The sequence below is a fragment of the Embiotoca jacksoni genome, unplaced genomic scaffold, assembly GCF_022577435.1.
Source record: "Embiotoca jacksoni isolate LCO1_2020_lvr unplaced genomic scaffold, fEmbJac1.0.p SCAF_14, whole genome shotgun sequence".
NCBI classification, from domain to species: Eukaryota; Metazoa; Chordata; class Actinopteri; family Embiotocidae; genus Embiotoca; species Embiotoca jacksoni.
The window spans coordinates 10,916,830-10,929,007 of record NW_027185274.1 but is presented as its reverse complement, the minus strand read 5'-3'; the positions used below and the strand labels follow the sequence as shown (position 1 = coordinate 10,929,007).

Genomic DNA, 12,178 nt, shown 5'->3' with positions numbered 1-12,178 from the left:
TATCTCTAAACTGACCACAGATACACGACACGTTGCAGACAGCTGAGGGGAAGAAAGAAAAACAACCAAATCTGACGATTTTACCAAACAGACACACAAACGAGGCGGCGCAGTCGCTTTTTTTGTCGAAGCCCAGGAGCACAACATGCAGCGTATCGTCACGTTACATACAATAAGAAGTTTTCAAGCACGTGACCTCATATGTATGGTCAGAGAATTCACTGCATTTTATAATGCGTGAAAATGATATGTTCACATTAAACAGATGAATGCGACGACCTCAGCAGCGCAGAATTTAAAGTTGAGTGTTTAAAGCTGCTGAAGGTTGTTGTCTGTTACGGCGGCTTCAGATTTATCAAAAGGCTGTTGGGAGGAGAGAAAAAAAAAAAGCCCGAATTCAGGTTAATTTTGATATCGCATCGATTGAGGTTCAGAAGACATCCTGATTTTAAGGTTGGGAAAGTTTGGTTCTAAAATACGACACTCAATTATTTTAGTTAAGACATTTGGCACGAAATAATCATCAGGTTTTTGTTCATGCTGACAATAAGTGCATTGTTTATTGTCTAGAGTTCATGAGGCGACATTTCTCAACTAAACATTTGAAAAAGTACTTGTCTGTGTCTTCACAGCAGCCAAGACTCGGGATAAAGAGGCTGGCGATCAAAGGAACCAGAAAGCAAAAATAAAATATATAATGAAAAAAATGTGTTTTTAAATATTTCCACCATACAGGGTATGTCAAAAATACAATTACAACAAACAACCCACTACATCCCCATTTACAATACAATCTGCATTTATGTACATTTCATGAACATTCAAATTGAACAAATCCCAAAATCAGCAACTCAGTTTCTTGGTGAAGTTCCATAAGAAATGACAGAAGGAAGTTTAAAACGACACATTTCTTCCATTGTGAAGACTGTACACAAATTTAGAGTGTATCCGGTTAGAGATGTCAAAACAGTACCGAGTACTGAACACTTCATCTGCAGAGCAGGGAGCTCCTTTTGACAGATGTCTCTATTCCCAATTATGTACTCTGTCCTCTCCAAAACGCCGACCTTTCATCGTTTCTTGGAGTAGGAATCCTAAATTTCACGGGAAGGGTTCATTCTCTCACAGAAAAGTGGAGAACAGAAGCTTCATTTAGACTCTGACCGTAAGTCCATAAATTGCATTTTTCATTCCATTCAAGTATTAAAAAAAAATAAAAATAAAAATGCAGCAATGCTGGGCACAAACTCTTGAATGGATTCCTTTAGTTCACTGAAGAATGTGTGGATCAGAGTTTTAGCGTGCTATGAGCCGGACATTTTACAGTTTTGTTGTAAGATCTGATCCAATGCCGAATAATAATAATAATAATAATAATAATAATAATGAATGATAATAATCAGAGCCATCACCTATTATATTTTACAGAGGACAGAGACGGTATTTAAGTGCAGTGGGGGACACACACCACCCAGTGGTAAAAACGTGCAACAATAAGTCTTGCAGCTCTGACACCTTTTAGATAAAAAAAAAACAAAAAAAACAAACAGCAGAGACCTTCATATGAAAATATAATACTCCATTATTTTTGAAAATGTAGACATTTTTCCTTTTCGATCTGCTCTCACTACTTCTGCGCCCGTCATGGTGTTACAGACCTGTGTTTGAGGCGCGTTTCACCCCCCCCCCCCCACCCCCCACCCCATCGTTTACTGTATGCCTCCAACTTCACAGTCACACCTAACGCTAATCATATATACGATATGAAAACACAAGATCGTAGAGTGTTTCTGTTTTACTGTACACTTCACAGTGTGAAACATAATGCAAAAATTAAAAAACAAAAAAAACTCATTTATAAAAAGAACTCACTTTCATCAGAAAGAAGAAGAAGAAAAAAAAAAAGAAGAAGAAGAAGCGGGGACCGAAGGTAAACAATTCACAGGATGTTAAAAAACCCTGGTCGTCGGCTGCTTCTCCGGTATCCCGCAGCCGCAGTGACGTAAAAGCTAAACAGAGAATCGGGAATCCTCACGTCGGGGTGTCCGAAAGGCCCGAATATGCCGCGGAAAACACACCCGCGGCACCCTGACGGTAATTCAAGATGACTCGGTAGCAGGAGCCTGCCGAAGTTGACCTTTCATATCACGGGATTAACGACCTCCGTCCCTCTCACAGGGTTTCCTAACTTGGCAGCGATTCCGCGGTTGTTGTTGTTTTTTTTCCAGAGCTTTTTTTTTTTTTTTCTTCACAAGGCACGGGGTGAGTTAACGGGTCCGACGCCCGAGACACTTAAAAAAAAAAAAAAAAGCTCACGACGCGAGGAAAACCCGTTTAAAAACACCTCATCCCCCCCCCCCTTTTTTTTTTTTTTTTTCCCCCCATCGGTGCGGGACGTACCCCCGGCTCACACGCCCGTGCCCCTCTCCCTGAGCGTGGTGACCCGGAGCACGAACCTCCGGGTGCTCCGGCGGTAGCGCGGCTGCGTGAAGTAGAACAGAATGGGGTCCAGGAAGCTGTTCATGCTGGCAAACGGCCTGGTGCTCTTGTAGATGACGGAGAACAAGTTCCTGGTCTCGCAGGTGGCGCCGGGCAGAGTCCGCACCGCCAGGTACATGGTCTTGGTGAGGTGGAAGGGGAGGAAGCTCACGCAGAACACCGCCGCCACCACCACGATCATCCTCACCGCCTTGTCCCGCTTCTCCCCCGTCGCAATGGAGACCCCCCGGTGGGTCACCGGCCGGCAGAGGACGTGGGCCATCCGGCAGTAGCACAGCATCACGCCGGCGAGGGGCAGCACGAAGCCGAGGCAGGTGAGGGCCATGCCGTACGGGTAGTAGTCCGCGGAGCGGTCCGGCGGGCTCAGGTCGTAGCACACCGTGCGGTTGCGCTGGGTCCCCGTCGCCGCGAAGTGGAACGTCGGCGCGCACAGGACGGCGATCGCCAGCCACACCCCGCCGCAGATGGACCAGGCCATCCGGCGGCCGCCCTGCTTGTGCCACATCGCGAAGGGGTGGCAGATGCCCACGTAGCGCTGCACGCTGATGCAGGTGAGGAAGAGGATGCTGCCGTGCAGATTGCTAAAGCGGAGGGGGGGGAACACGCAAGGGAAATGCCGTTAATGTCGTCGTCCGGCACCGCTTTCAAAACGTCCCGCGCGATGAGTAACATTAAAGAGCTGCGGGGGTAGGGTGGGGTGAGGGGTGAGGGGGGGGGGGGGGTAGCAGTTCATGTGTCACGTCAACATGTCTCCTCCCACGGTCGGTCAAGGAGGACCAGAACTGCGTTCTCCTCCTGCTACGAGAGCTGAATGTCAAATGGTTACAAAGTCGTTATAAGAAGGTTTTTTTTTTTGTTTGACAACTGTAACCCAAAACTGTATTAACGTTGTGTGGCTACAGCACAGTAAGATAAGGAAATAACAAAACGACAACAAAGAAAAAGAAACATCTTTGAACAACTTTTATCTGCTAGAAGCTAAAAAAAGGAAAAAAAAAAAAAAAAAAAAAAAAAGACCAAATCAGGAAGTCAACTAAATTGAACATAAAAAAAAAAAAAAATAAAAAAAATAAATAAAAAGCCTTTGCTTCTGAAACGCTCCTAATGGGACTTGACAGACCAGAGGAACGCCCGGGCAACGGGGACCGACTTCGTCTTCTTTGGAAATTTCCCAACACACAAGTCTGAATTGTTCAGGTGTGCCTGGAATCTGAACTTTTCCCCCCTAAAGCTCTCTTATTTCCACCCTCGCGCAACTACTTCTGTCACATTTAAAGTGTACAAACTAACGCAACCTCTGTCTCTCCCCCCCACCCCCCCCCACCCCCCCACCCCGGCGACGTGACCGCTTTCGGTTTTGGAATGCGTTTCAGACTGCACGCGGAGAGACGTCACCGGACACGCAGCTGTGCTCAGAGTTAAGGAACCAGTCAGTCAGTCAGTCAGTTCAAGAACTCACCTGTAGAACTGAAACCTGACCAGTTTGCAGGCCAACTCCCCAAAGGGCCAGTAGTCACGGCTGCCGTAGTTGTAGATGAGCAGAGGGAGCGACATCACGTACAGGAAGTCGGCTATGGCCAAGTTGAGCATGTAGATGTTGTTCTTGGACAGGTTGGGCCTCGTCCCCCAGATCTTCAGGATGACGGCGGCGTTGAGGGGAAGGCCGAGCAGGAAGACGACGGTGTACACGGCGGGGAGCAGAATACGCTTGAAGTCTTCCTTGTAGGTGCAGCTGCTGTTGCGGCCGCCGGAGAGGAAGCGGTGCGCCGCGTGGGGCTCCGCGGTGGAGAACAGGTCCAGGGGGAAGGTCTCCGAGACGGGGGGTCCCGTGGCGAGGGAGCTGAACGGGTGGGCCATCTTCACGTTCTGGGGGAGAGACACGCAGAGGCATGGACGAGTTTCTCACGGCTGACGTTAAGGACGGGAGGGTAAAGCGGACGGAGCGCTGACGGAGGTTAACCCCCCCCCCCCCCCCCCCGTTGTCGGCGTATTTTGTGGAGTTATTTTTGCGGAGCCTAAAACTGACAGCGAATAAACCTAAGCATCTATTTTGGGCGTTGCTGCGCACACGAGCAGTAAATCAGACCTACTGTCTGTCTATTTAACAATAGGACAAGACAGCTTACGCTGTAACGTAGGGCATCGAGGTCGAGGTCATTTTTCTTGAGATGCTTCATGCTTCGGTTTTTAAATTCAGATGAAAACAAACACGCCAACGAATGGACAAAACACGGGTGCGTAAACCCGGCCAGACTGCCTGCACGTACGAACGCGGTCTCGAAGACCGTATTCAAGAGGAAGAAATCGGCCAGCAGAGGGCGCAAAAGAGCGGTCATTGTTTTTGTCCAACGTCACGAAGGGGGGCAGTCGCCCTCTCGGGCCTGAATACTCTGTGAGCTTTGAGTTCAGTTGGTAATAAAAATGCGGCGCGCACCGTGAAACTTGATGACCACGTACGTACAGGGGAGCCGTGAGAAGTTAAAGACCCCGGGCGGACAGCAGCAGGTGTATTCGTTGTTTCAGTATTTTACATGAGAAATGCATTCACACCGTCACAGAAGAACAGACTCCAGAGAGCAGGGGTCGTAATTTTGACGCACATCATAAGCGCGACGCCGCAAAAGGGTCTTCAGACTCTTCTGCGTCTAATCCCGCCCGCCGCCGCTGACCGGCGCTGCTCTGCTTTTTAGCACTCTCGAGGGGTCGGGGCAAGACGGGTTAAAGGATAAATCTGAAGGATCATCACGTGATTAAAAAAAAAAGATACTGCAACAACAGGAAAAGCATATTTGCTCTGATATTTGCAGTTTTGTTTTTTTTTAACAACAACAACAACAAAAAAAAAGATGACGTTGCTTCTTTTCAAGGGATCACACAGGAAATGGTTGTTTTTTTTTGGTTGTTTTTTTTTTCTGGTGCGATGAACTTTACCGGAACGTAATATTGCGTTTTAGACCGTCGTAGGTTTTTAAAAGTAAAATCCTCCGAAATACGCGAAGTGCAATATTTACTGCCTCTGACGTGAAGTGGAATAGAAAAATGAAGTTGCACAAAATAAACACATGTTAATAATAATGTCGCGGTGGGGGTCGCGAGGTTGTTACAGAACACAGCGACAGCCAGACAATTAGGTTATGGTGATTTAGTCTCTCCATCATTTTGTATGCTGAACAGTTGCTGAAGTTGTGAAATGAAAAACCGCGGCAGACTGTTTGCTCTTCACACGGTCTGGAACTGGCTGAGATTTATCAAGAATCTTAATTACATCACTCATATTCATTTCCTTCATGGCAGCATGTGCTTGAGTAGGTGAATTACTTTTGCCACTTCCTCCACAGCCTTGACAGACTTTAACCCATGGGCATTTCACAACTAACACCACTTCTGCATAAAAGCCTGTGTGTGGGTGGGTGTGTGTGTGCGTGCGTGTGGTTGTGTGTGTGGTTGTGGTTGTGTGTGTGTGTGTGTGTGTGTGTGTGTGTGTGTGGTTGTGTGCGTGTGGTTGTGTGTGTGCGTGTGGTTGTGTGTGCGTGTGGTTGTGTGTGTGTGTGTGTGTGTGCGTGCGTGTGGTTGTGTGTGTGTGGTTGTGTGTGTGTGTGTGTGTGTGTGTGTGTGTGTGTGTGTGTGTGTGTGTGTGTGTGTGTGTGTGTGCGTGTGGTTGTGTGTGTGTGTGTGTGTGCGTGTGGTTGTGGTTGTGTGTGTGTTTTTGGTTGTGTGTGTGTGTGTGTGTGTGTGTGTGTGTGTGCGTGTGGTTGTGTGTGTGTGTGTGTGTGTGTGTGTGTGTGTGTGTGTGTGTGTGTGTGTGTGCGTGTGGTTGTGGTTGTGGTTGTGTGTGTGTGTGTGTGTGTGTGGTTGTGGTTGTGTGTGTGTGTTTTTGGTTGTGGTTGTGTGTGTGTGCGTGCGTGTGTGTGTGTGTGTGTGTGCGTGTGTGTGTGTGTGTGTGTGTGCGCGCGTGTGCGTGTGTGCGCGTGTGTGCGCGCGCTTGCGTCACATACAACAGTGACGCATGATTTCATAATTGCTGGTAGTGTAGTTGAAGGTGAGCAGGAGGTGAAGGGAGCAGTGTGCTGGCAGACCATAAAACATTTCTCTCCATCGACCCAATAAGCATCCCGGCAAGCACTTTTCCCACTGACTTTGATTAAAGCTGCGATCAATCCAATCCGTTTCCTCACATTCAAACCGCAGCCAAGAACCCTCCCGTTTGTAAAGTACGTTGGTATTCATCATGTCAAAACCCCCCCGAGGGCGAGCAGCAACACGAAACCACACATAGAATTTACTCCGCCGAAGAAGTAAACAGTTCACTTGCAATCTAATATGAACGATAATACGATCTGGCCAAGTTTCCAGCGAAACCGAAAAATGAAAACGAAAACACTCTCGGGCGCTGCAAGTCTTGGCAGGCAAGTCATCGGTTTACAAGGAAAAGCACGGATGAAAGTTGAGACGCAGCTCTGATTCCCAGGTTAAAACCGTGGTGCAGATAATCACATGGAATCAAAGAGAGGGATTATTGTTCATGAAAACAAGTTGAGTGCCTTTTTTTTTTTAAATTAATGAGGGATAATGGGGGCAAACGGAAATACAAAACCTGTAGCTGCTTCTCGGTGCTAAATGTTATTTCCACGTCGAGGGGTGCGTGTTGCAGGGCTACTTTCCACAACTGTCACAACATCTGGCGAGTTTGGCACCAACAAAAACACAAACTGCCGTCGTACCCTTTTTTTTTTTTTTTTTAAGAGATACATTTCATCAGTTCAAAGTACGTGAAGAAAGTAAGGTGCAGCAAAAGAAACCGACCCGGGACACTTTGATGCTTCGCAACTGATGGATTCAAATTGGAACCGAGACAGATTGGAGCCACGAACTCACGCGACACTTTCAACAACAGCGGGGTGGTATGTTGGCTTTCATTCAACGCTGAACTGAGTCGCAGCACGGCGGAGGGCGCTCCTGAAGTCCGAAGCGCGGATGCATGCGTGTGTTTATGTTTACAATTTTTCAACACGTGCCGCGAGCCGGTCGTCGAAGGGCCGTAAAGACGCGTTTGAAAGAAAATGATCGGATTAGATTTAAAAAAAAAAAAAAAAAAAAAAAACACAAAGAAGAAAGTTGTGTGTGCGAAGTCATTTCAAGCCACGTGCCCGACACTTACAGTAAACACTCATGAAAGCGTTGCTCACCGACCTTTGCAGGAATTATCTGCATTTATCGTGTGTGTGTGTGTGTGTGTGTGTGTGTGTGTGTGTGCGCGTGAGGGCGTCATCTACTGGCTCTGTGACTCAGTGTAGCCTTTTCTACCCACATTGGCAGGTGTCCTGGGATTGTCCATACATGTTCCCCTCATAACTCTTTCTGTGAGGCAACGTTGGTTCTCTGCAGACACACGGAAGTCGTTATATTCGCACCACTTCGAGTTTGGAAGGAATCCGGTTAAGTTAGTCCTGATCGTTGAACGAAGACTTAATCGCACAAATGTACACCCTCGGGATTTCTCCGTCCACCCGGGACTGTTCCGTCCCGGTGGGCGCTCGGTCCCCTTCGGCGTCTCTCTCGGAGCGAAGAGCGCCGTGGCCCGACCGCGCGAGCTCAGGATGCGTCCGCGCTGCCGGGGGAAGAAGTGTGGCTTTTCATTCAGTAATGTCGTCAAGAGACCGCGCAGCTCCTTCCTGCTGTTTTCACCCGGCACCTCTAGAAATGCTCCCGACCTCTGAAAGCCTCTGGCGACGGTGTCCAGAGACAAAAACAAAACAGAAAAAAAAGACTCCTGGAGAATGCGGGCATCGATCCCGCTACCTCTCGCATGCTAAGCGAGCGCTCTACCATTTGAGCTAATTCCCCTCCATGTCACAGCTGGTCAAAAAACAGTAAATGAAATGTCACTCACATCCTCACACACACATGGTGTATCATTACCAGCACTCTGTTTATCACTGTCTGTTTCTCTCACTCACACACACACACACACACACACACACACACACACACACACACACACACACACACACACACACACACACACACACACACACACACACACACACACTCACTCACTCACTCGTGTCAAGTAAGACAAGCTGCTGCATACTCTCCACCCTGAGGTCACAGCTCAGTGTGACACCAGATTATTTATAACCCACGAATGTGACTGCAACTCAAGACATATCGGAGATTAACAACTGAACTCCAACAGGGCTGCGAACTAAACATCACGTGTGTTAAATCATTATTATTTTTTTTATTTTTTTGGTACCGTCAGGACTTTTGAACTCTGGTTAAGGCCACGCAAAACAAACTCAGACGATGTCAACACATTCAGCAACGAACAACTATGAGCAAAGCCTTTAATTCGGATACCGAGAGGCGCACGCACACACACGCACACACACACACGCACACACACACACGCACACACACCTACAAACCTTAGAGCTGCACTTAGCAATGTTTTATATCAACAATATATGAAACGGCTGTAATTTTAAAGTGTCAGTGGTGCTAAACCGACAGAAGTGTTCCCTTCAGCGTTACAGCGCTCCTTTAGTGTTTTTCAGCTCAATGTTTTGGTTTTACAGCTCACAACTTTACTGTTTTCAGTCTCGTTGCTTCTTATTAGCACAGTTCCCAGCGACAGGCGGGGAAGGAGCGGGAGGAGTTGGAGGAGACCTAAAAAAAAAAAAAAAAACATGCACCCAACACTATTTCGCAAGGGCATAGTCGCTGCATCCTGGGCTTAGCGCTGCCCAACACGGTCGTTATTGGTTTGAAGAAATACAAACAAGCCAGAGCTTTTTTTTTTTTTTTTTTTTTTTTTTTTTTTTAGCCCACTAGAATGATATATGGGTGCAACCACACAATTCTCGGCTGAGAGGTCTGGTTGTGCAAGACTAAATGTTTATTTGATTAATCAAAGAAATGTCTCGTCCTTCTTATTCTTATTATTGTTATTATTGTTATTATAAGAACAACACGTATTCAATCAAATGCGCAAAAGGATATTGAAAATGGGCAGCGCTCAAGGTGATGAATTCAAATTTTCTTTTTGTCTGAGCCACAGTTCAATATACAAAAATGGGCAACTAACAATGCTCTAAAACTGTACAAAAAAAAAAATACAAAAAAAATAAACTTGCAAACTCTCGCATCTGATCAACTAAAAACACAAAATCTTTGAGTGAAAAATAAATTAATTAATTAATAAAAAAAACTTGGCAGTGCATTCAAACTAACACTAGCCACCATATTTCTTTGGCTGCGTCTGTCCGGCTTCGGAGATGCTGCCACGTAGGGAGTGTAATCTAAAAGGGCAAGAACTCGCACACAGAACGACACTACTCGGAGACAGTCCTCATCTCTGTAGCTCACACAGAGCAGGAGATGGACATGAACAGAGGAGGGAGCGGGGGGGGGGGGGAAACAATCCACCTCTAATTACATTCCCATCTCTGATCTCTATCTGACCACCCTAATCAATGATTCATGATTGGCATGCATGCAACATGCTTTGGCTGCAGTTAATTTGAAAAATGGCAAACAAACAATCACTCGCGTTTGCAGACACACAACCACCATCCAAGCAGTTCGAAGCGTGCACGCACGCACACGCACACACACACACAAGTCCACAGAAAAGATTCCCAGGAAAACAGGCTGACACGCAGCAGAAGAACATCAGTCTCCTCTGGAGAACAAACATCGAGACACATACTCAAACACCCACACATGTACCCAATTGTACCCATTGTTGCAAAAACATAAACATAAACATAAACATCCTCTTCGCTTCGATAGACAAACAAACACCGTTTGATTTTCCCAACGAAGACGAATGCGGCTACGAGAGTCAAGCACGCTGCAAGTGCAGCAGCCCCCTCGGTCCGAAATAGAAACAAACACACCGTACTAATGTACAAGTCCATCAATCCTGAGGAAAGACACGGTGGCCATTACGCTGAAGACATTTTAAACTAATCAGCTGCACTATAAATAAACAGATGGGAGTAATGAGGAGGGCTGGTGTTTACACACGAACACTGCCTGCCATATGGTCGAGTAGATAATAAAACTTGTTGCATGACACACATCTGTGCACACACCAGGATGTAGTCCTAAAATATATATATATATATATATATATATATATTTCGAATGAAGTGTGTGTGTGTGTGTGTGTGTGCTGCTTGCTTTCATACGAGACCAATAGTCGTATGAAAGCAAGCAGCGCACGCACACACACACACACACACACACACACACACACACACACACACGGGAGTAAATCGCCAGCAAGATTATCTGCTTTGATTGTTTCATTTCTGCGGAGGAAGTGCCAAAGCTTTAAGTACAAATATGGGCATTCCTGCATGGCTGATCATGAGCTTTATGTATTAATCTACAGGTAAAAAAAAAAACAACCTTACAAAAACAAATAACTTTTGGCATGACCAAACCAAACCGCTCCACCAGTTTCTGCTCGTCCACTGAAAAAGTACAGGTGGACACGAGTGCTTTCAAACGTGATGCGGACACAGCTGACGAGCCACAGTTGGTAATGAATTTGCCATAACTTGTAGACAAGTTAAACTAATCCTTTAAAAAAAAATTTTTTAAAAAGCGTGTCGATGCATGTCGCTGCGCTTTTGACTGAGGATTTCACGAGGCGTGTAAAGACCAATCGGCAGCAGCTCGTGCCGTCCCTCCCACGGCCTCCCAGCGTGTCGAGCCGTTGCCACACGCACGTGACGAAAGAGGCGACGCGCAGGAGACAGGGAAAACGAGGCCATCGGTCGCCGCAACAAAACAAGGTTCCTTCTGCGATGCGCACCGGGCTGACTTTTGCGTCCGTTTCACTTCGCTCCTTCGGCCGGACGTCGCGGCCGCGTGAACGCCGGTTCCTGTTCGGGACGGGGAGCCGCGCGTTTTCCTTTTTTTTTTTTTTGCTTCGTTTTTCGGGCGCGACCTCCGAATCGCCGCGCGCATCTCCAAACGCCGTCGGCGACGCTGCGGCTCGCGCGGGGTCAGGCGTCCGCTTCCTTTGGACAGAGGGGGGGGGGGGGAAGCAAAACCTGCGGGTTAAACGGGCACCCGCTCTGCCGGGTCGCCGACTGGCTTGGCAGAGAAGGGGGACGGGCGGGTCCCCGGAGCGCCTCTCAGATATCGCTCGAGGAAAAACAGGGCCACGTGCCGATTCGATGAGACGCGCCTGCGGGCTGCTGCGATCTGATTCGCAACGACGACGGCTCTCAAATCAACGCGTCCTTGATCCGCGCGCCGAATCTGAACCGCTGCTGAACACGCAAGGGGATACAAACGGGAATGTCGCCGGCCGCGCGTGAACACGAACGTCCTTCCTCTTAATCCCGCTCTGACGGGATCAACCCACGCGGCTCGTTCAAACCGCTGAGCCGTTCGGAGACGCGGGGCGGCAAACAGAAGGCCTATGAACGGCAGATAACGAGAACAGCCACGCAAACGTGCCCGAGAGATGTTTCGCACGAATTGGTGTCGCCCTTATTTGATTTATTTGCGTTCTTTATACCTCTCTGTCGTTACGCTACCGAGGGCTCGTTCACAACGCACACATTTACTCCAGAGACGCGCAAATACTTTCTGCTTTTGTTGCCGTCGAGGGTCTTGTATTTGCGCGCGAGTTAGTAACCGTTATCGGTTTGCCATT

The 12,178-nt window shown here is 47.6% G+C and overlaps 1 protein-coding gene and 1 non-coding gene across 3 annotated transcripts in view; both read right to left on the bottom strand.

Moving 5' to 3' along the window:
* Window positions 1–2,384: 2,384 nt before the first annotated feature.
* LOC138197247 (P2Y purinoceptor 3) overlaps window positions 2,385–12,178 on the bottom strand; it is an 18,387-nt gene continuing 8,593 nt past the window's right edge. For both annotated transcript variants that reach the window (XM_069147931.1, XM_069147930.1), the window contains exons 3-4: window positions 3,959–4,365; window positions 2,385–3,080 (exon numbers count right to left, since the gene is read on the bottom strand). In XM_069147931.1, coding sequence (XP_069004032.1) covers window positions 2,408–3,080; window positions 3,959–4,365 — 1,080 coding nt within the window. In that variant the 3' untranslated portion in view covers window positions 2,385–2,407. The remainder of the gene's footprint in view (window positions 3,081–3,958; window positions 4,366–12,178) is intronic.
* trnaa-agc (transfer RNA alanine (anticodon AGC)) lies at window positions 8,271–8,343 on the bottom strand. Its single transcript has one exon. It is a non-coding gene; the product is annotated as a tRNA-Ala (tRNA).